The sequence below is a fragment of the Periplaneta americana genome, chromosome 7, assembly GCF_040183065.1.
Source record: "Periplaneta americana isolate PAMFEO1 chromosome 7, P.americana_PAMFEO1_priV1, whole genome shotgun sequence".
NCBI classification, from domain to species: domain Eukaryota; kingdom Metazoa; phylum Arthropoda; class Insecta; order Blattodea; family Blattidae; genus Periplaneta; species Periplaneta americana.
In genome coordinates, this window is record NC_091123.1 from 148,124,800 (window position 1) to 148,150,311 (window position 25,512).

The window sequence follows — 25,512 nt, forward strand, 5'->3', positions numbered from 1 at the left end:
TAGTGAAAGAACAATTTTTCTTCGATATGGGCCTGGATCAACGCTACATGGTGCTGCAGAAGTCCAGATCTCATCTAATGAATAGTCTGCCTAAATCACTCAGTGAATTACCACCTCGTACAATGAAGGTAATTTCTTTTGTAATGAATGATTCACTTTATCTTCTCTCTATTTATTTATTCTAAAATGTAATATATACAGCATTTTATAGACGACAGTAATGTAACGTCTTGTAAGAAGTTAACTTTTTTGTTTCATTTGGCATTTCGTGGCAAGAGTCCTTTAAGGTAATCTGTACATTTTTGAAGAAAACAAACAGCAGTTCATAATGACTTCACCAAAATGGTGATATTAGTCTGATGACTACGAATTGAATTTCTATTCTTAAAAAGTGTTGTTGTTCATGAACTAAAATTATGAATACTAATGACTAATAATGAGTTAACAATTTAGTTAATACAGTACTAAATTTATTTAATTTTTATATTTTGTTTTAGTTAGGAGTTTCCTCACTGCTGAGGTTTCCTTCGATCAAAAACAGATATGATACAAAAAGAATGCAAACATATTACATTTGTAAAGGAACTCTTACTAAGATTAATCTTGGAATGTAGGCTTTCACGGCCGGCGTTGATAGGATGCATATTTTCCGGGCTAGAGGGCTGTGGTCTGTTGGTGTTACAACCAAACGTTTTGTCCACTACTCCGGTGGACATCTTCAGTGGTGTGGTACACGTGTGTGGAGGGATCTGCTGTGTGTATCAGGAACTGGCATTGAGACTGGTAGCACGTCGATATTTAAGGTGTGAGGCTATTGTTGCTTGTCGTCGCTGCGGTCCGCACTAGTGGCTTTGGTGTTCTGATTGTTTGTGGTAGTGTCTAATTGTCGGAGAAAGGGTTTGATGTGTGTGCTTCTGAGGGCCGGATACCAAGCTTTGTTGATCTTGAGTCCTTCCTCCTTACGGTTAAAGTTGTTTTTGTGTTTATGAATCTCAATAGCTTCCCGAAGTAACCTAGCATAGAAGTGTGGTGTACTGCTTAGGATGTCGGTGTCCTGAACCTGATGTTGTGATCCCCATCATTATAAGCATGCTCGGCTACAGCTGACTTGTCCATGTAACCTAGACGGCAGTTCCTTCTATGCTCGGTGATTCGGGTCTTGAAGCTACGCTGTGTTGTACCTATGTACACTGACCCACAGGAACACGGGATTCTATATACTCCAGCTGATGAAAGTCGGTCACGTTTGTCCTTGACAGACCGTAAGCAGTTACGAGTCTGGCTAGTAGGAATGAAAATTGTCTCCACGTTGTGGAGTCATCCCTTTATCCAGTCATCCCTTTGATGATATGCTCTTTCCTCTTCTGCATTTTACCTCCCATTTTAGGACTGCCCTTGGCAATCTGCTGTTCCTCTTACATGTCCGTACCATTCCAGTCTGTTTTGTTCAATTATTTCCAAGATATTTGTTTATATCCATAATTTCTCTTACTGTAATGTTTTTAATTCTCTCCTTTTTTGAGTTGCTGGCTGAGCACCTTCAAAAGTTCATACCGTAGCGAGTAATTTATCTTGTTCTTTCTTATTTAAAACCCACTTTTCAGCTCTGTACAACAATATGTTTTGCACTATTTACTTATAAATAAGAGTTTTTGTTTTCGTTATATTGTTGCACCATAAAATAGAGTTTAGCATGTCAATTACATTAGACTAGTAATGGAGTGATCCGGAAGCCAATATCCATTGAATCAGCTTCCTTTTTTCTACTGTCTCAGCATGTTAATCAGCGATTTTAATTATAAATAATTCATTTATGAACGTGTTTATCGCACATTTAAAATAATGGCAGTAAAGAGACACTGCTTTTTTCCTTAATGTAATGACTTACTGTTAGTGATAGTGTCAACATTGTTCACTTACCCGAATTCACCTAATTTTCGTTGATTACTCCAGTGGGGATATTCAAGAAGTTTAACAACCAGTTCTCTCATGTGTACCTATGTTAAACATATACGGCATATGTCCATGGTAATTGCAAATATTATCTAGAAATAATTTAACAACCAGTTCGTCAGAACCAGTGTGAACTGGCCAAATATCACCACTGGATTACTCGTAAGTAGCCATCACAATTACGTGAAGATGATGCCACATTGTTGAAATAATATCGATTACAGTAAGACACTGCATTAAAGGAAGAAGCAATAATTTCTTCATTAATTATTTTAAACCTGCGAATTCGTATATAAATAAGTTACAGTGGCAATTAATAAGGTAAAGTAATATTGTAAGAAAGTAAAGAAGAACGGAATAGACCAAATGTATCTCAATTTGGGACCTGTCTATTATCAGTCTCACCTTTAAACACTAAGCTACTGCTCTGATCTGATGGAAGGTAAGTGGATTAATTGAATGAGTTATGTATGAAAAGGCCTAAGTCATGATACTAAATTCTTTGCAATTTAAGAAAAACTGCTTACAGGCCGAAATTTTGAAATTAAGGCTGAAATAAAAATTGTATCATAAATTCTAGTAAGCATTAGAGTGTGAAACTTAGTCCTCTTCATATCTAAATCGATCTATCTACACCCAAAGAGCAGTTATTACATTACAAACTCATTTTCACGAAATTAGTGACTTAGGCCCTTTCATAAATAACCCATTCAATTGAGAAGGCGACAAACCTCAATTGTTCCTCCAATAACGAGGAAACATTTGAAGGTTGTGAAGTGAAAATATCACTCAATAAAAGAATTGTATTCCAATGGATACCATCCCATTGTGGAATCCTGGGAAACGAGAATGCGGATGCTTTAGCAAAGAAGGGCAGCACTGCTACTTACAGACCTGTAACTAAATCTACGTATTACTCTGTGAAAAGATTGATTAAATCTACATACTTAGACTTCAACAAACAAAATTTGATAACACAAGCTCAAGGGGAAAAATGGAACTCTCTACATTATAATCCACAGTTAATTCCCGATTTACCACCAAAATTGTCTGTAGCTGCATTTAGATTGGCAACAGGCCATGATTGTTTGACCAAACACCTGCATAGAATTGGAATATATCAGTCCCCTAACCGCCCATTGTGCAACTCAAACCAAGAAATGGATTCGGAACACCTCAAAATCTGTGCTTCAGTGGCTGGCCATGGTAATATCTTTGAAAAATATTGGAGTGCAAGAGGTCAAATGACTTTATTGTCAAACGGCTGGCATTAGAAAACAACAACAACCTTTGAGGGTTGTATAATTTGACCATGCTATACTTCGTTCTACATCATTAACTTCCAACAAAATCAGTGATCCCAAAAGTGTGTAATGATAGTATGTTTCAACAGGACAGCTACAGTGTTGCAGTCATCCCTGTGGAGCAGGATGTGGCAAAGCTGGCTCATTACATAACAGCTGAAGAGAGGATTCGGGTAGACAGACTGCTAGAAGACATGGACATGTTTGCTTGTAAGTAGATGGATGGTGTAACTGTGTTCAGAGTTGTTGGTATGGCGACGATTAGAGTTCGGATTTTACCCCTTTTACCGAATTTACGGGTGAGAAAATCTCGCAAAAAAAATCGAATCATGTAATCATTTCAAACAGGATTCGAACCCATGCCCGTACGCAGCCTCAGGTCTATAGGCAAACGTGTTACTGTATGAGATATGTCGGTAGCTTCCACTTTTGTTCCCAATTGCAGATTTGTAGGCTTTTTTGGCATGTAAATTTGCTTGAAACTCGTAATGGATCTACTTCAGTTTTATAGTGCCTACTGTATTAATGCTTATTTTGATAGTTAGCATCTATTTTCAAGACACGAACCTATAAGAATCTAATCACAATATTTAAGAATAAAATTGTGCGAGATCGTGTGTATTTGCTTGGTTTCCGCACAAAACCAATCCGCGGAAAGTCTAAAATTCCACATTCAGTATTCCCAACCTAACACACATAACAATTTCCCTCTTCATACCGCTTAAGTGACATATTGATTTTACTGCTTTAGGCTTTTAACATATTATTTTTAGAGACGTTCAATATAGTAATAATTATAAATTGGAAACGTACCACTGCAATTTTACCTAAATTGCACTGTTAATTATTGTTTTTAAATATTTGCAAAAATTAAGTAAACTCTACAAATCCACTAAAGTTACTGCATTCGTGATGCAAGTAACATTAAGGAAGCCGTGAAAAAATCAACAAGATTCCAGACTCATCATAGACTGGGGGGAAAAAAAAGACAGACGTATATCACGGCCTGCTGGAGTATAGTAAACACAGAAAACATTTTAAAGCAACAATGTTGAAGATAGATATTTTTGTTTTGCAAATTTGCCGTCATTGAACAGAAACCAAGATGGAGATTTCATTGCAACTAATTAGAAATTCCTCTTTCAGGTATGTAATAAACGATCTTCGCACAAAATAATGTACGATACACGAGCGGTATGTTTTCTTTCAATTATCGGAAATTAAAAAAGCTCAACTACGTTTCGCTTTTTCAAACTTTTCCTCGAACATGAAAACTTCAACATACCGCTCTTATAACTCATATTACTATTTCAGTACTATTTTTAATTTTTTTACATAACAATCACAAATTATTTGAAATAAAAGGAAGTGAATAAAATTTCAGGATAATTTTTCTGTTACTAGTATTATTATGTCATAATTTGTATTTGCATAACAGTGGCTGATTATTTGAAATAAAGATACTGGACACCTCCTCCTAGAAGTCATTATCATTTGACTTGCACGTGCAGAGGCTTATCAGGTATCAACATTATTAAATCTGATTGCTATTTATGGAATAACTGAACCAAGTCAAGTAGTTGGTGAACTTACACACTAGAAGCTTGGTACATATCAGAATTCTGAAGGAAAGAGCTGTCTAAAGTAATAATTGAAATATTTATTTTTATTGTAGTGTGAATTAAAAGATTTAATTTATGGAGATTTTCAATTAGATTATTGTGTATAATCATAAAATGTGTGTATATATTACGTAGATTCTTTTGCTACACTAGGACCCCAAACTAAGACCTTAAACCTGCTTACTATGACATTGTTTTCCTACTAGGTTTCACTTTAAATATTTTTCTGTTAACAGAGCTTATAAACAAAGTGATGTTTAATAAACAATAAAAAATTAAGATTATTTTTACATGAAACTATTTTAATGATTTTGAATGAATTGTGTTCATATTCAATGACTTCAAGTTTTCTTATTCATTGATGCTTATTAAAACAATTTTTAGTAAAAAAAATTAAGAAATATTTACTCGAAATCAAAATCACCACAAAATGTGTGACGAATTTGAAATCTATCCTAACAATTTTTTTTAATTTCATTTCTTGGATAAGATCTAAGGATAGGTAAATTGAATAAATAGTCTAGTGTGAGGTAAATTAAAATAGTATGTCCCTAGACCCTATGTTTCGAAGAAATTTATTATAATTTGCATAATTATTTCTATTTTTTCGTTGTGAATTATTTTAAAGTCCAACAAGTCCGTGATCAAGTATAGAATACTCGAAAAATCTCTTTGTTAAGAGAAATTTCTGCTCTGTTGTAAAACATTTATGCTTGGGTGAACCAGTGAAAGAGCAGTTGGTATCTTTAGAATGAAAAGAGAGGGATTTGTTCGGTATCTTATAATAAACTACTAATATACTTTTGAAATTTTTATGTTAATTTTCGTAAATAATATAAAAGTAATGTTAGAAAATATTACAATATACAAACATGTATAGTGTAGCTGTCATATGCAAATTTGTCAGAAAGTAATTTCCTGTAACATCTTCCCCTGTACAATTTGTAAATAAAGTCAGCTGTCTTTGAACTATAGAGAATGTCTTTTGTGTGTAATGTATAAAATTAAGTTCATATTCTTATTTTGATGAATGTTAAATTATCCCTTTAGGAATGTCTTTTGAGTAATAGGGCAAGGAAATGAACTATAAACGATAGAATAATTCACAACATGATGAAACTGAATTATTCGTGACAGTATTTTTTTTTAATGTTTGTTAAAACAAACAAAATACAATTCCATGGGTTAGTTGCAATGGAAAAAAATGGAAGGATATTCAGTACGATAGCTACTCTGTTTAAATAGTTTGTTCTACAATATAAATAAAATCACAATTTCTCACAAAAAAGGGAGACATCTGCCTGACATACCAGATCCAGATTACAATACAACACAAGAATAAGTCTCAATGAAAAAGCCGTAAGGTATTTTTTAATCGGAGTGCACTTTTAATTTCTTTAAAAATGTTTGTTATTAATAGACAGCGAAATTTAGGCAAAAATCTATTTTTTTTCCTTCATACACACGGGCTTCAGATGTAATATTTACATTTTTCGTGGCTATATAGGTCTACATAAAAGAGTTCTGTAGTGCATAAAAATGCCTATTTTTGACGTTATTGCCTAGTTTTAAGCTTTAATTTTTTATTTACTTTAAAAATTTTTAGTTATTTTTAAGTTTTTATTTATTTTTTGCATAATTTTTTGTAAATGTCTACTGTTTTTATTAACAATCTGTACTCCTTACATTCCGAAACGGATAACACCACCTCCCTTTTTCCCACAATTGGAAAGTCTAGCAATGAGTGACATAATACAGAAGTACCTGCAGGCCATCCCCTTTTCATTCAATCCTGAAATTCCACCTTTCATCGAAATAGCAACTACTCTACTACAAACCAGTTCATCCTTTGACATATAAGTGGTAGGCAGAGTTGTATTGTGTAACGCCGAAAGTTGAATCATCTAAAACATTGTTAATTCGACCTATATAGCCATCGTTAATTCTTCGGCTAAATGAATTCAAATGCCAATAATTATGTATTACTTATTTTTCATTTCAGTGTGTGTGGCACATAAACATATACTAAATCCAAAACGAAAAATTGACGATAAAGCTCCGCATATACTTGTGACAGTTAATGCAGAAGTGAACGTGTATGAAGGTCTTAAGACACAGGTATGTATTCTTAAATGTCAGCTCATAATACCTCTATGTTAAACTAACAAAGAATAATGCAAAGAGATTATTTAGGAATAATCTCACGTCTATAAATTTTATTTTAAATAACAATCATATTTTGTTCGTAATTTCTGTTTTTGTAGAATTGTCCATAAAAAATATTTAATTCTCTCACAACGTTTGTTACAGAATCTGAAAGATATTATCCTCTCTGGGCATGTGACGTGGACCAGTGAGTCGGTAATAGAAGTAACAGAATGGGCAGAGCAAATTGTGGATGGTCAGTCACAACTTTTAGCAAAAGTTCTGTTTAATATATCTGCTCAGAATGCGCTCAATAGTGACACAACCTTTGTCAACCAATTGATTGCACAAGACGAGAAAGAAAAAGAGATCCTCGAGAAAAAAAGCATAGGTACGTATAAGCAGAAGAATTCGAGAAAGAGTTGAAAATTGTTTGTTGTACCACCAACTACTGGAATATCAGTGGTGAGGCATCAACGGAACCTTTATTTTTCTTAAACAAATTTTTCTATTTATTTTCTGGTTTATTGCCACTTTTAAGCTTTTGTCATCTAGTCTGCTGTCAAAAAATCTGAAAGTTAGAATTTATAAAACAGTTATATTATTGGTTGTTCTGTATGGTTGTGAAACTTGGACTCTCACTTTGAGAGAGGAACAGAGATTAAGGGTGTTTGAGAATAAGGTTCTTAGGAAAATATTTGGGGCTAAGAGGGATGAAGTGACAGGAGAATGGAGAAAGTTACACAACGCAGAGCTGAATGCATTGTATTCTTCACCTGACATAATTAGGAACATTAAATCCAGACGTTTGAGATGGACAGGGCATGTGGCACATATGGGCAAATCCAGAAATGCATATAGAGTGTTAGTTGGGAGGCCGGCAGGAAAAAGACCTTTGAGGAGGCCGAGATGTAGATGGGAAGATAATATTAAAATGGATTTAAGGGAGGTGGGATATGATGGTAGAGACTGGATTAATCTTGCTCAGGATAGGGATCAATGGCGGGATTATGTCAGGGCGGCAATGAACCTCCGGGTTCCTTAAAAGCCAGTAAGTAAGTATTGCCACTTTTAAGGAAATCCGATTTAAGGAAAATCCTGCTTTTAAGGAATACTTTTCAAGTGAATTTTGTGATAATGAAGCCCGAAATATCGACTTTATTTACAATAATCAATAGTACCATCATATTCAATAATATATCTCAATCATAATAATGCAGCGCCATATGGTGGCATTATTCTTTATCATTCTTTATGGTCTTGCTTTACGTTATTTTCACAGAGTGGTTGGTTTGCTGCTTTGTTCTCGCGAATTGTGTGGATCCTGTTTACAAGTTTTTTTTTATTAGTTTATGCATCATTATAGTAGCGACTAAATGGAAGAAACCAGCAGACCGAAAGTGAAAATAATAAAGATTCTGAGGTTAATCCTCAAATAACACTATCGCATATGGCAAAAAAAAAAAGCATGGTTTGCCAATTACTTCATTATGGGGAACAATGAAGAGAAAAGGAATTTTCACTGCCTAGTTTCAGTGTGATTCAGGTTCAACCAAATGGAAAAGCATTCATGTCTCACCATTTGAAGAGTTAGAAAATATTATAATGAAAAATGTATTGTAAATAATAATTGTAGGCCCAATTAAATGATTATAATGTTTGGTACATAACACACAAATTAGACAGATAGATTTATTGATATAGTTCACAAAAGTACAAAACTTAATAATTTAACAAAAGATCTATATACAAATGTAGTTCTACATAATAAATATACAATTTCCTAAACTAATTAATCTATCGCAAATCTCAATAATTTACTGGTTCAAACTCGCACTTACGTCTTGTTTTAGTGCATGTTTAAACCAATCGTGATAACCATTAAGACTTTAAACCTTATTTATCTGCTCCTTTTCAAAATGTAATTGTAATTTTTAGGTCTTATTTTGCATAATAATTTATTATTCCAATTAGGTGATCAGATGTCGACATACTGTAAGTCATGAATCTGAAATAGCTGAATCAGTACATTCCATATGTAGGTTAATCTTTCTTTCTTGCAATATTTTCATGTCAGCAGAAAACGTTTGCATAACTTCTATGAAGACTACCGCATACCTGCTTAAAAACAAACTTGACAAGTTGCTTACATAATCAACCTCAATTTAGTTTCATCATTGTGTCGCATGTACTCATTATCGATTCATTGCTATTATGATGACTAATAAATTTATTATAAATGCATTCTTATTGAAATTAAAATATATTAGTTAACCAATTTATACAGTCAAATTTTCTTCTGAACTTTTACTAATTAATATAGCTATCGGAATACATTAATAACTACCTTAATTCTCTATTTTCAATTTTTTTTTTATTATTTTAAAAACCTTGACGTAATTCTATCTTATTTTCAAAACCTGTCTTCTTATCTTATTTAATTAATAATAAGTTTTTCTGATTTTAGGAAAATTTAATCTTTGTTGATGCCTATCTCTTAGTAGGTAGTTTCGTTCAGTATCTATAGTTTTGATTGAATCTACTTTATTTCTGTTAGAGTTTCTATTTGTCATTTTACCTCTTATTAACTGTTCGTCACCTGCTTCTACTTAATCGGTCGTTATCGCACAGCTCCTCCATATTGTGGCACTTTCTCTCGCGCACCCCAGACTACCAACGGAATAACACACAAATTAGTACTAGTTACTTTAGCCTTTTCGTCTCATTTTATGTAAACCTCCTTTTAAGGAAAAGAAAAGTAATCCCTCAGAGATTCGTTAAAAAGGTGTTCTGTACTATAAACTCGTGAAGTGTCATAACCTTCTCCACTAAAAGAGTCCCTGGCTTGTAAGAAATATATATAGAGCTGGTAGTTTACACATGCTAATCTTTATTCATACTGTTGATTCGGTCCTCATTGTGGATCATTAAATTAAGTGCTGTATATGTAATATTATGGTGTGTGGAGAAGTCTTGATATGGCTGAATGACGAACAGTCAAGCACCAGCTGTTAATAAAAAAATGTTCTTTGTGTCAAGTAAGAATATTGTTTTAAAAACAGTGTAACATGTAATTTCAGATTTTTTAAATGATGATGCAGAACATCCTCTTCTTTTAAATTCATACCTCACTACAGAACTACTTATGTGTGTTTAGTTTTACATGTAATCTTTTACAGTCGGCACATTCTCATTTTCTTTATTCCTCTCTTTTTTTTTCACTACTGATTTGTTAAATTTGGTTTTCTTTGTTTCTTTTTTCTTTTTCCATTCCTGTCTTCTGTTTCTCTTTCTTTATTTCTTACTTTCAATCTTTACTCTTACTTTTTCATATGAGAACATGTTATGATAGTGCAAAATATAGATTCCGAGATTTTCGTGGAAATATGTTTTCAACATCACTGTTGCCAAAAAGTGGTTTTAAACATGCCATCTCTCTGTTAATATATTTGTACATCCGTCTGTGTAGATTTCTTCTGAGCTGTTGGTACTTCTCATTGCGATTTTTCAAGTTCAATAGCTGCCTGGCCCAGCGAAGTATAATAATGCCCTTAGTGAAGAGCACCTCATTGGAATCATTTGTCATAAATACATTTGTTAAGTGTAAGTGAACGAAAGCAAAGCCTAATATATTTTAACATTCATGTCACTTTTAAATGATGATTTCATAATAACTAGTATACTCGTATTATGATAAACAAGCAGAGCGAGTTTTTCCATTTCTGAAATTTTGTAATGCACTTCACAAACATGTATTGTACAACATTTTTTACACAATCATATTTTTTTTCATTGCAAATACAGGTACAATATATTTTGCATTGAAAATTTAGAGCAATATTATTCCAAAGCCTTCGCAAAACTGCATTGTAATGGTAACTAAGTAACAAGTGCACTGTAATGGGTCTATTTCAGTATAGTTTTATGTTATGAAGAATGGTTTCCCTAGCAACAAGTTTCTGTGTGGGAATTTTAACTTTCAAGGCCTAACAACAATAGCTGTAAATATAACAAAAAACACGATCGTGCAAAAAAGTAATGTAAGAAATGGTTACAATTTATATATCGTTAGTGTTCGTGCAAAATGTCACGTGTTAAAATTACCAATTTTTCAGGAAAGGGAAAAAACTCAATATTTTTTTGGTTTCAGAAACTAACTGGTTTTTGAAACTATCATAAAAGCACATCTTGTGATATTTTGCAATTATATGTGAGCACCAAAATAATGCATGTCTAGAAGGGAAATAATTTTTTGAATTGAATTGAATTGAATTTTTTGACATATGACATTTTGCACGAACACCAACGATATGCAAATTTTATGGAAATTTAGGAAATAATAATAATAATAATAATAATAATAATAATAATCCATGGCGCTACAGCCTGTGAAGGGCCTAGACCGACCAGCCGGCTGCTGTTAGGACAAAATGCATAACATTAAAGATTTAAACAGAACAATTTTGAAATAAAGTCAAATGCCTTTTGTGTGCAATTCTAAGAAAGAAATCATATTTTCATTTGTGTGCATATTAAATTTTGTTATGCCTTTTAAAATAAAAGTGTTCAAGTGAACAAGCTATAAGTGGTACTGGTAATATCACTGTCACATGGTAAGGAAATGAATTTTAAATGCATAAAAAGTTTTTTGCTTACTATCTGTCTTTTTTTTCACCTCTTCATTCCCTTTCTTTTCTGTTTTTTTTTCTTTTCTTCTTCCTTTATATATTTATTGTACGTCTCTCTTTTTTCCTTTTGTTTATCTCCCTTTTTTTTTTTAGGATATTTATCACTATTTGAATATATAGTGTAAGGAATGGGTGAGGATGATAATGAAGCTGAGGAAGGGAGAAGGAGAAACTCGGGGTAGGCATGTAGCCTATTCCTGTCTAATAGTACCAAGGGGCCTGCCAAGCTTAACGTCCCTGTCCAACTGACGAATTACTATCAACAGTGACATAAGCTTTCTCTTCATATGCACTGCGAGAGATTTCGGATTTAACCCTGGCATATTGATGCACAATTTACTGATTAGAAGTTGTGCACCATCATCTCTCCTAGTCCTGACATAGAAATTTTACAGGAAAATCTTTGACTCTGCTGGAAATCGAACCCGGACCGGCTAGTCTGGAGGTAGACGCGCTGCCACAGAGCTAACTCGATGGACTATTTATATATTTGTTCAATTTGGAAAACATTAAAATTGGAATGAATCAAATTTGTTGAATAATCAATTGACTTGTTTAAGCAAATTTTAATTGTCCGCTTTTGAAGCAGTATGAGTGGGGAAAGTGTAAGCTACAAGAAGTAAATAACATGACATGTTTTATTTTACGCCCTTTTATTTTAAGCTATTTTATGGGTGATTTAGTCTTTGTCAAATTTTTAGGTTATTAAAATCCTAACCCTAATAATAAATGTTGTCTTCAGACTGATGTGAAATGGGTTTCTGTTGTAATATTACGATTCCTTTAATCACTGTGTGCATCGCACATAGATTTTTTAGATGTTGTTATTGATTATTATAGAAATAAATGAACGCACTGAAGAAAATAAAAAGTTTTCATTGCTGAAAGTGGCGCCAACTAGAGAAGAACAGATAGTTATTCATGAGTCATACACCAGGACAACTGACTCACAGCACAATGCGCGAGTACTTCCTCCAAACACGGTGTGGATGATGGACACAGTGTGCTACCAAGTGTTCACGGGGTATCCTTCGGTAATATCCTTTACTAACATCTATATGTATAGGTATTAATTTAAAGATCAAAACCTTAAAGTAAGCTACAACAACATCTTTTTTAGAATTATTCAGTGCCTTAATATGCTGACAAATATTAAAAAATCGTTGTCATGATGGAAACAAACACTTCTTCGTGTAAGTTGTACACGTTTGACAATGGTTCAGATCTTTATCTTGCTGTCAGTAGTATTAAAGTACTATTCATTTTTTTTATTTTCTTGACTTGAATGAGCCATTCAGTAATCAAAGAAGAAAATTATTATGATATAAAATAATATGGTTCACTATGTACTATATTTTGTGGACATACATTGATAACCTTCGCTGTTGTTGCACATTATATACCGGTACAAAAATAAGTAATAAATTTAAAGTATTGTAAATTCATTGTAAAAGAATACGTTCACTTGAAGTTTGTACGCTTATTTGAACAGTGGTTAGTAATATGGTATTTTAATATTTGTGTTACATTTAAAAGCCGATTTTCGTAAATAGAAACTTAATATTAGAAAATGATTACAATATACGTAATACATATGGCTATTTTATGTAAATTTCTGAAAAAGTAATCATAAGTATTTCAAAGAGTAGAATTTATAAATTAAGTCATATGCCTTTTGTGTGTAATCCAGAAAATGATAGTTCATTTTTCTCTTTAGGTAAATATTAAATTATTACATTTATGGTACCTATATATTTTGAAGAGTTCAGTAAAATAAAGTGTAAACAGTAATCTCATTTGCATGTATTTAAGAAATTAATTGTTGTGAAACATGGCAAATGTGTATGCAGGACATATGTTTCACCTTCGTGACAATTTTTTTTAATTTCATTATTAAAATAACTTTGGTCTGCAATTTTATTTTATCTAGCCTATTACTCCTTTGTTAGTTTAATAATCATTGAGATTAAATTTAAGAATATATTGTAGATGATAATAATTTTTTTAAGTAATGGCAGATGCTTGACTTACTTCGTTTACTTAAGCATTCCCATCTAGTGGATGACATGCCAAAGCTTGTAGTTCTTTCATCTGCCATGAAGGCATTGCTGTTGGTGCACCATAGGAGGCGAACTACGTAACACCGTATAATAATTAATGTTGCAATGGTATAATGCCAGTAGGGGAAATCGGACTACCCTGTGAAAACCTACCACCAAACGCCATTTTTGTCCACTAAAAATTACAGTTGAACCCACCAGAATTCGAACCCAGGTTACTAGCGTGGAAAGCCGATGTCCTAGGCATTTGGCTAACAGTGCACAGATAATAATAACAAAAATATGTAATTATATTGAACAAACCGAACATGAAGTAAAAACAAAGTTGACTTTTAACACAATGCATCCTCAGGGAAGGAATATGCTCAGAAGGAAGATCAAGATTTATAAATTTTGGAAAATATTTTTATAGGGTGTGATTATTCTTAAGGATTTCTTTTGTGAAACAAAAATATGTTTAGCTTCAGATGAGTTAGCTCAGAATATTGTTGCTTTAGCTATTTTACTTGCCAAATACAATTTTTGTCTTGAGATATTATTCTATCTTATAATTATGGATCTATGTAGGAAATTTATATTTTTTTCTGTTACAGGTCCGTAACATGTACAACATGATATTCAATGGCTTCCTGTTGAGACATGCTGTAGCAGTTTCTTGGCATGCTGGACGACTGTACTGGTATGTTTTTTTAAATCAGTTTTTATTTAACTATATACAGTATTTTAAACTGTAGTCGTTTTACTTCCTAAATGAGATGTATATTGAGCAGGCAAGTCTGCATCTACAGAGTGATTCAAAAGGTTGCGCACAAACTTAAGGAGCTTATAGGGAGGTCGAAATATAACAACTTTAGAATAGAAATTTATGGTTTAGGAAGTAATCCTGAGTCAGTGCAACCCTGGGAATGTCAGCAACTACATAATGGACAATCACATATTTAAGTTAAGCACAGATAATGTTTACTCAACACTTTTTTTTACAAAAGTTATTCAAATTGGTAACCACCACATTCAATACAGACAGAACATCATCGTTGGAAATTCTGGCGCACTCTACCAAGTACATCACGCATCTCATGAACCTCATCAAATGCTGCAAGTATCCTGGCAAGAAGTGTTTCTTGGTCGGGAATTGGTGTCTCGTACATGAGGCTTTTGACATGCCCCCAGAAGAAGAAATCAAGAGACGTCAGATCAGGGGAGTGGGGTGGCAATCAATTGGACATTCCCTTCCGATCCAGCGCCCAGGATATGTGCATTTAGTATGTCATGTACTTGAAGAGAAAAGTGTGCAGGTGCTCCGTCTAGTTGCATCCACATCTGGCGATGCATGATAGGTACATTTTCTAACAGTTCTGGAAGAACATCTCGTATGAAGACCTTGTACCTCACCCCATTCAAACGTAGTGGCAGAGGAACGTCTTCATTATTTCATAATGTATCGAACCAAGTGCCTTATTGCAAAGTGAACTTACATCTGCAATGTAGATCCTGATATTCCTAAGCATGCACTGACTCAGGATTACTTTCTAGACCATAAGTTCCTATTCGAAAGTTATTGTATTTCGACATCTCTATAAGCTCCTTAAGTTTGTGCGCAACCTTTTGAATCACCTTGTATATCATGATAAGAAAAAAAAAGATTTCATTCTGTATTGAGTGTTGGTGTCTAATGCTTATTAGATGACAAATACAAATGCATATCAGAAAGTTCGGTGTCATTTCTTATTATAGGCGTAGAGAGATGCATTAAAATAAATAATTAATTACACTCAGGGACAAAAAAAACCGGACACTTCTATATTTGCTTGTATTTTGTTGCCAATTATTTCAAAATGAAACAAAACCCATTTAAACAAAATAATGTTTCATTTAGCACCTTATACGACAACATTTGAAAAAAAATCTCTGATGAGAAAATTTACAAAAAATTACAAAGGGCATATAACTATGACATCGTTTGGTCTAACTGTTTTTTTCATTTTATGGTGCCTTAAACATTAAAAACTCTTTTTAGTAACGGGTATTACCCCCTCTGGCTTGAATAACTGCATCCATACGTCTTGGCATGCTCTCAATTTGGTTAGCAATGTCTTCTTGAGGAATAAGTTCCCATTCTTCGCCAAGTGCTCGCCTCAACTCTTGTAACGATCCTGGTCTCGGTGTCTATTCGTAACACGCCGTCCCAGCATGTCCCACACGTGTTCAATTGGGTTCATGTCTGGACTCCTTGTTGGCCATGGAAGAACATGGATTCCCACTTCTTGGAGATAATCTCTGACCGCATGGGCAATATGCGGCCTTGCATTATCATGCATTAAAACAAAATTATCGCCTACAAATTGGCCAAATGGCACAACATGATCAGCCAAACATTCATTTATATACCTATCAGCTGTTAGTCTTCCATTTTCAACAAAAACCAACTCTGTACGAGCATCCGTACACGCTCCTGCCCAAACCATCACTCCACCACCTCCATACGGCACATTTTCGGAAATGCAACACTGTGAAAATCGTTCTTCCCTCCTTCTCCAAACTCTTTCACGTCCATCAGGTGAGCACAGATTGAAACGGGACTCATCGATGAACAGAACACAGCTCCACTGTCCATTTCTCCAATCCCTGTGATCATTTGCAAAACACAGTCGTTCAACTCGATGCATCCTGAGAAATCTGGGATCAGTTGCAGGTCTACTTGATATCAGTCCACTTGCTTTCAACCTCCTTCTAACTATTTTGGCCGAAATTGGGCGTCCATGCATGTTAACAAATTGCTGGGCTACACTAGTAGCTGGCAGGTTGCGCTCCCTAAGAACTCTCAACACCATATACCTGTCTTCATTTGGATTTGTAGCTCTTGGACGACCCGAACCTGGTCTTCTGGTATATTCTATGGTTCTCTATACCGTTTTATGGTATCATGGGTTGTGCTTCTAGCCATATTCATAACATTTGCAAGTAACGTACACTGCGTCCATCATCGTAAAGGGCTACAGTTCGAGCCACATCTTCAGGTCGCATCTTGTTTTAAGACAAATGTTACAACCCCACTTAAACTCAGAAAATGTAAAAATAAAGAAATAACGAATGATAACGATAATGAAGCACAAAATGGTTGAGACAAAATTGTTATAGCTGAGACTCCGAAAGCAAAATTGGAATATTTGGTTGTAATGGCTTGTTTATAAAACAAAAAACAATCAACAATACACGTCTCCATAACAACAGATGGCTACCATAATATTGTATGAGAAGATAATGTTTTGCAAAATACCAACAAATATTAAAGTGTCCGGTTTTTTTTTGTCCCTGAGTGTATTATATACAAAGAAGTCGTAACTTTTCACGCAGAAATATCTTGTTAACACAAAGCACATTCATCTTGACTCCTGGTTGGAAATACGAACGTCAGACATGCTTGCATGGCCTACATAAATTTAGTCATTATCAATACGAAACCTCCTGTGTACTTATATCTATATAACTTCGGTTAATAATAGCAAGTACACAATTACATTTTTATTTCATAATGAGTACTGACCTGTATTATAGAATTGTTCAAAGTGATGTTCATTTTCATTCACACATTCCTGACATCTTTTTGTAAAATTGTTGTTCGCACCCTAAAAAAACCCTAAACATAGAGTGTACAGGGAAACCCTTATACTCTAGACAAACTTAGAAAAATATAAGAGAAAAAGTTGCAAGCATAATGGAAATACATAGACTTTTGCATGACGAATAACAATTTCATCAAGAGATGTCTGGAATATATGAATGCAGATGGATACCACTTTCAACAACTCCTACAACACAGATTAGTACTCATTATGAAATAAAATTATAATTGTGTGCCTGCTGTTATTAATACAAGCTATATGAATAAAAATACGTGGGAAGTATGGCGGCTGATTGACTGAAGCAAGTGAGGCCGGGCCTCAGTCACTTGGCTTAACTGAAATCAAATTTTGTGTTTTTATATAATGTATTAGTTATTTGAATGAATCATATATCGCTGTAGAAGCATTTGAAAACTTTGTGATGTATATAGACCTGTTTTGCAGTAAAATTTGTTCCTGAGGCCAGGATTGCTCGTGCCGGAGACTTGCTTTGCAGTAAAATTTGTTCCTGAGGCCAGGATTGCTCGTGCCGGGTCTGACTTGTGATGTATATAGACCTGTTTTGCAGTAAAATTTGTTCCTGAGGCCAGGATCGTTCGTGCCGGATCTGGCTTATGAATTTCATGTCTTTTCGCGGGCTTTCAGTTTACGCTTAAAATGTTGTAGCTGAGGCACAATTCGTCTGGCCTGGTCAGGTTTCTCTTCTCCCAACTATGGGCCAGCCTCAAGGGTAGAGTGGGGTGGGAATAGCAGTGGTGACTTGTCTTCCTAAATACGCCATAAATAACAAAATTCCAGCTCTTTGGCAGGCAGAAACCCACTCTATTCTCTCCCCTTATGTCTTAGTTTATGACTTAAGCGAGGGTGTTGTACTATTGTACTTCGTAGTACAGTAGTGAATCTGGGCCAGTGTTATATATTTCGGGAAAATATAAACAGAAACAAATGAGAGAAATAATGCTGGTGCAGTTAATTCATTGTTAAGAGTGTCCTTTTTCGAGAAGAAATAATATTGAAAGAAAGGAAGTTTTAAATAAAGAGAGAGGCTACCGAGATACCTACGATATCGCTGACAATTTTTCTGACAGATAATCTCAAAACGCGAGTTTCTATTGCATCCTGGTATGGGCAACATAAATGGTTAAGTGGTAATGTGGTGCAAAATAAACTTCTCTTGACCTTGTTTGTTGCTGTCAAAGGAAAAAAATAAAAAGAAAAGAAAGAAAGGGGAATTTCAACACATAATATGGGTTGCTTCATCACACTGAAACAATCACTGAAACTCACAGCATAACAGCATATTTGGTGAGTGAAATTATTATTTTCATTAATAGTAGTAATAATAATAATAATAATAATAATAATAATAATAATACAGTAATAATAATATTAATAATATAATAACAATAATAATTATCATAAACAAACATTTTCTCTCAGAGGCACTTAAACTAGTTGCATCTGGCCTCACCGAGGATTTCGATCACCGGCCGCTACTGGTGGGAAGTTACAGATCATTTGATACAGTCTATGCTGGCCATGGAAGTATATCTGATGTGCGTGTTCCAGGCTGGAAGCCAAGCTGAATGTTCTATATGACGTAAATTTCAGAATAATTATGTTCCTAAATATATTGCGAACCTAATCAATTTCTTTCTTTATGTTCCAGCAAGTCTAATCCCCAGTTAATACATGTGACTGCAGTTCATTTTAGGAATTCGATACATGTGGGAGCTATCATTAAGATGTTAGCACAAGTAAGTTGTTAGTTTTTATGTTTTGTTATTTTTTTATTGAATAATTCTTTGAGATTGGTAAGACGTGAAATTCTAACTTTACATGTACCTATATGTTTTAGTTGTCATTGATGTTCTAATGTTACCATTCTTTACATATGAACCCAACATACACAGATTTGATTTTGGCTGAGATTGAGCGTATTGGAATTTTAGACGGAAGAAAATGCATCTTCAATTGGGTGAGAAAGTAAAATCATTTGCCACCACATAGTACATTTACTAAATAAAAAAATGTTATGTTTTATTAACGACGCTCACAACTGCAGAGGTTATATCAGCGTCGCCGGATGTGCCGGAATTTTGTCCCACAGGAGTTCTTTTACATGCCAGTAAATCTACTGACATGAGCCTGTCGCATTTAAGCACACTTAAATGCCATCGACCTTGCCTGGGATCGAACCCGCAACCTTGGGCATAGAAGGCCAGCACTATACCAACTCGCCAACCAGGTCGACTTTACTAAATATGTGTGGGGCCAAGGCCGCCTGAATTTAGAAGATTTATTGCCAAAATATACAAGCAGTGGACTGTGTAATCATACAATTTAGTAAACGATATCAAGAGCCACATTCAATCAACCCGTCCATGTCCATAGTTCGTAATGTCTCATGTTCAACTGACGCCAATCTAAATTGACGTCACTTCCTGTTTCAACCATCCAGAATGTTCGAGAAGGGTCACAGAGTTTATGACAGTGCTACATCCGGTAGCAGCAAATATATAAATTAACTGTACTAGTGCTGCCACAAGCAGCTAAATCACACACTATAACACATTACACCCAACAAAATGGAAGATTCCCTTTGTTCATGAAAGAAGACAAAATTTGATGATGTCCAAGTTCGTCATTAATCTGTTCTCAAGCTGTCATTACGTAACGAAGCCAGTTGTGTGGACCAATTTACCAACAAAGTCGTCGCTCAGGGTGCGCCATAGGAGGCTGGCCTATGCTACACCCGTTATGAGATGAGGTGATGGAGATTTGTTGGAATGCCACAGGGGAAATGAAGCTTCCAGAGAAAATCCCTTTGTTACCTAGACCACCAGCTTGCTCAACACAAGTTATAAATTGGGCATACGTTGGTGGTCGAACCCGGGTCTACAGAATTATAAGTCCAGCACTCTAGCTAGTAGACCACCTTGCCATTTATGTATAGTGAAATTGTCGACGTACATGGACGAGGTGCACAAACTGAAAATAAGATGCACTATGGGAAATGGATTTACATTTTGTCAAAATAATGATCATGATGAGTAATGGAGAACTGGTAGAATTCTGACAGAGGAAAAACTTTCCAGTTAACTTCATTTACCGGTACTTATTATCCTTCTAGAAGAAACCTGTCTATAAAAGAACTTGTAACTTTGTAAGCAATAAAAACCTGTCGTTGTAGGAATTTGCACATGGTTCCGCGAATTTATTGTTACAGTGATACATGGAACAGTCTCTATTTTTCAGAAACTAACAAGGAAATGGAAAAAGAAATCAAGAACATAATGTAAAATACATACAGTCACCCTATTAACCGATTGGCAGATTATGATCAGGCTTCGCATGTTTGTCACAAGTGCTATATTGGATGGAGTAGTTTCTCTTGGTACATTAATGACGTCAGTCAAAGGCACAAGCAAGTTAGAAGACCTCTATGAGCTCTTTCTTGTGTTATGTAGGAGTGCACGTCGTTGTGTATGTTTGTATGTCGATGAGTTCATTGTGATCCCGTTCAGTCGTAGAGGAGGCATACCAGAAGACAAATGCCATCACTAATATCTACACTACAGTTATTTATTTCGGAATTTTGAAATAATTATTTTTGTGTAAGGAATGGTAACATATTCTGTAAAGTGTGCAAAGTGGAACTGAAGGTAGAAAGACAACGAAATATTCAAATTCACTGTGGCAGCAAAAACTTACGGAACATTTACAATTGTTCCTTGCTGCAAGAGATGTAGATTCTAATTGTGATCTTTCGCAGTTTTTCAGCCATTTGTGCTTAATTATGGTAACTGACAATTGGAAAAGGTTCCAGTTACATAATCTCAGAATGCATATTTTTTGTCATTGCAATAGTAGTTATTTCAATAAATAGGTGTAAATTATCGTTTGTATATACAGTAGGTGTAAAAACTTCTGTTGTATATTTATTATCAGATTATTAATTTTGAAATGCAATTGTAGTCAATCGAGGGGCAAATATATTTGTTTAAAATATTTCGATTGTGCAAACCGTTAAAATTAAGTTGCAGCGTTGTCATGATATGCTCCATTATTTACATTCACTGTAGGTCTACTGTACCGCTCACTTATGCAGTGAGCGCTAGGCATTTGAACTCCCGCCTTACAAGGCTATATTCTCGATAAATGCAATGTGACAAAAATACGAAGTCTGATTATGATGGTCTTTCTCTTGCTTTTATTATTATTTTTTTTTTTGCTTCAGAATTAATTTATATGAAATACTGTTTTGTACATTATACTAGTACGTATTTTTTCTAGAGAGCATCATTACAAGCCTTTACCATTACACAGTATGGTCTACTATTCGAATTGCTGTACTGTATAACTTTCTTTTCTTCCAATTGGTTATTTTACGACTCTTTATCAACTACTAAGGTTATCTAGCATCTGAATGAGATGAAGGTGATAATGCCAGCGAAATGAGTCCAGGGTCCAGTGCCGAAAGTTACCCAGCATTTGCTCTTAATGGGTTGAGGGAAAACCCCGTAAAAACCTCAACCAGGTAACTTGTCCCAACCAGGATTTGAACCAGGGCCTGCTCGTTTTCACGGTCAGGCATGCTAACCGTTGACCTACTGTATAACTTTTATATAACCTACTGTATAACTTTTATATAAGTGTCTTCCATGGACATAGAACGTGTTGTGTTAAGTATCGAAAAAAAAGTGCAAATAATTGAATGGTTAGCAAAAGGAAAACTAAGGTTAATCTTGCATCAGAATACAAGATTGAAATTTATAACTGCGCTATTTAATAAATAAACAAGGATAAAGTATGTAAATCTACAACATGAGACCTCCACTATTCCTGTCTTTTCACGGACAGCCATTACAAAGAGTTTTCTTGCCTCTTAAAAACCCAATGTTGACAACCAGACTTAAAATAGTGAACTGATCCACTACCTAGAGTGTTAAACACAATACCATGGAGGAAATTATGAAATATTGTATGGTACGGATTATCCAATTTTTTTCGATTAATCTTTCAGTCCATCCCCTTCATCACCACGGATAATAGAGGTTCGACTGTATATTGATTTTATTGTACTTATTTATAACATCAGACTCCCATTAAACCTTTGAATTTATTTCTTTCAAGCCACTTTCTGCAGTCAATGACTATGCTAAGGGACATTCAACTTTTCACTTCCACCCTGCATAAACCTGGCTTTAGCAGAAATTAGTGCTAGTCCTATGGGATTACACTATCAACAGATTTTACAATATAACTAACATTCATCCGTTTGGACTCCTTAAAATTTTATTTTTAAATGTCATGTGTGATGTATATAGCATTTGATGTTTTGTTTGTTTTAAAGGTTGTATACACCGAAGGGAATTACTTGCAGGTGGCAGTTTTTACAGATGCTTATAATTCCCTCTCTGATGAAGCTGTTCACAGTAACTCTTTCAACTTTACTTATGTACTGGATGATAAAGTGAAGTCAGTTGTACCTTATTCTTACACTGGTAGGTATTTCACATGTTTCCCATATCCTATATTATACTGCCATTCTTTGTACGTTTTCCTCATTTCTTTTGCCTCCTACTTTTGGTTTCCGCAGCACGTCATTCAAATTGATACTTTGTGCTGGGATCAATTATGATGTCTCCGCATTTCTATGCTGTAAGTGGCCTCGTTGTAGTTCCCTTCATTTCCTGCATCCTAGCAGTCATATGTGACCGTAATTAGTAGGGAACAGATTTCTAGGTGCTAAAAAAGAGAGATTTAGGACTTTATAAAATCCAATTTAGGGCTTTTAGGAGTTTGTTTGAAAATTAACAAATAATAATTTTTAATTTTAGTAAATATTCCATTTTATGTGGAATTTAAATACAAAGAACTGGTTCTGACAATGAATGCTACTGAACTGAACACTCAAATTATATCAGTGAAATAGACTTATTGCTGATTGGTCAGTTTCATTTCTCATAACAGGATGCATTGACGTAAAACTAATTTGTAAACTCTCGCCTAACATGAACAACCTACCACACTTTTGATGCTAGATAACTTTTCCAAGTGAACTTCGGTTCCAGAAAATTAGGTAAAATCTCCTTCTCCTGGGGGTAGAGTTGTGGGTGTGGATGTGTGCGCACGCGTGTGTGTGTGGGTGTGTACATGCGTGTGTGTGTGTGTGTGTGTGCGCGCGTGTGCGTGCGTGCAGTACTGGTAATGTATTTACTTTTGTCTGTGAAGATTATATTGTACAGCTGAGTTATGCTTCGTAAAGTTGAATTCCATGTATTGTGGGTCCCTATCACCACGGCATGGCGCGTCCTCAGGTTGCGGATAGAGGAGATGGCCTCCAGATATGGAGGGTAGCTGCGAATATATTGAATAAGCAGTCGTGGACAGCCGATAAGGGGTGGTCCTCCAGCTTGGGGGTTGGGCGAAGGGCTAACAACCCATCACCGTAAAAAAACAGCTTGTTACGAAACCTAACAGTAGAAGAGGTGGAAAAATTCAAATATCTTGGAGCAACAGTAACAAATATAAATGACACTCGGGAGGAAATTAAACGCAGAATAAATATGGGAAATGTGTGTTATTATTCGGTTGAGAAGCTTTTGTCATCTAGTCTTCTGTCAAAAAATCTGAAAGTTAGAATTTATAAAACAGTTATATTACCAGTTGTTCTTTATGGTTGTGAAACTTGGACTCTCACTTTGAGAGAGGAACATAGGTTAAGGGTGTTTGAGAATAAGGTGCTTAGGAAAATATTTGGGCCTAAGAGGGATGAAGTTACAGGAGAATGGAGAAAGTTACACAACACAGAACTGCACGCATTGTATTCTTCACCTGACATAATTAGGAACATAAAATCCAGACGTTTGAGATGGGCAGGGCATGTAGCAAGTATGGACGAATCCAGAAATGCATATAGAGTGTTAGTTGAGAGGCTGGAGGGAAAAAGACCTTTGGGGAGGCCGAGACGTTGGTGGGAAGATAATATTAAAATGGATTTGAGGGAGGTGGGATATGATGGTAGAGACTGGATTAATCTTGCTCAGGATAGGGCTTATGTGATGGCGGCAATGAACCTCCAGGTTCCTTAAAAGCCAGTAAGTAAGTAAAGTTGAATTTCTAGCCAGGGTTAAACCATTCTCACATTATTTACGACTGAGGCTGTCCTGTAGGCAAGAAGGCAGCTGGAGCTTATATATTATTACGTTATTCACTCACTTTCATTTTCTGGTGTTATTAGATCACTTGTGACTCCATATGGTATGTTGTATTTCGAGCATTGAACTATTGCACACTTTATAATATAGCTATTTACATTTTCAGATGCAATGCTATATATTGATGGAAGACGACAATTTAAAAAGATCAAGAAGTTAAAGAAAATTCTTCATTCATAAAAATATTAATTGTAATTCATTTTTACCTTTTTAGTGTATATTTTATGCACTGTAATAAAGAATTGTGATAAATTAAGTAGTGAGAAGTTTGAAAACAAAGAATTATTTTGTTTGTCATGTCGGGGGTACATTATTGCCGTTTAGCTGGTGGGGATGCCTAGTGATGCTTTTGCAAGTCAGGACATGTTCTTTCTTTAATATATATATATATATATATTTTTTTTTTAATCCAATGCCACCAGGTTGTCTTTCGACATTTCTGGTCTTCTCTCCTGGCGTGGCTTAATTGTAACCCACTTCTGAGGTTGAGGTGCCTGGAAGGCGGAGTTACATTACCCCGATGATGTGATAGGATTATTATGATAATGTGGTGCCAGGAGAGGTCTTAAATCTAAACTGTAGAATTAAATGTACTTTACAACATACAATTCTGCCTTTTATAATGCATTTATAACAGAAGAATATCATCTGTTCAGTACAGAGTTTTTAGAATTATATAATTTGCACCTATGTAAGAACATTTTTCTTATTCAAATATAATCGTAGTATTTTCTTTAAATATTTATATATAATTACTTGATGTTTAAAAGCAAATTCTCGAGGTGTGATAAAAACTCTTAGATAGAAACTTTCTATTAATTACCATTACTAATTTCTGTTTAACATTTAACATATAAGATGAAAGACTTAACCCCTGAAATTAAATTATATTTA

At 34.7% G+C, this 25,512-nt stretch overlaps 1 protein-coding gene across 1 annotated transcript; it reads left to right on the forward strand.

The window, feature by feature from the left end:
- LOC138703569 (acyl-coenzyme A thioesterase 10, mitochondrial-like) lies at positions 1-24,950 on the forward strand. Its single transcript, XM_069831545.1, has 9 exons — positions 1-128; positions 3,347-3,467; positions 6,882-6,997; positions 7,190-7,415; positions 12,553-12,746; positions 14,366-14,451; positions 19,065-19,152; positions 22,752-22,902; positions 24,725-24,950. The coding sequence occupies exons 1-9, from the start codon at positions 27-29 to the stop codon at positions 24,796-24,798; spliced, it is 1,158 nt and encodes a 385-aa protein (XP_069687646.1). The 5' UTR covers positions 1-26; the 3' UTR covers positions 24,799-24,950.
- Positions 24,951-25,512: the final 562 nt, after the last annotated feature.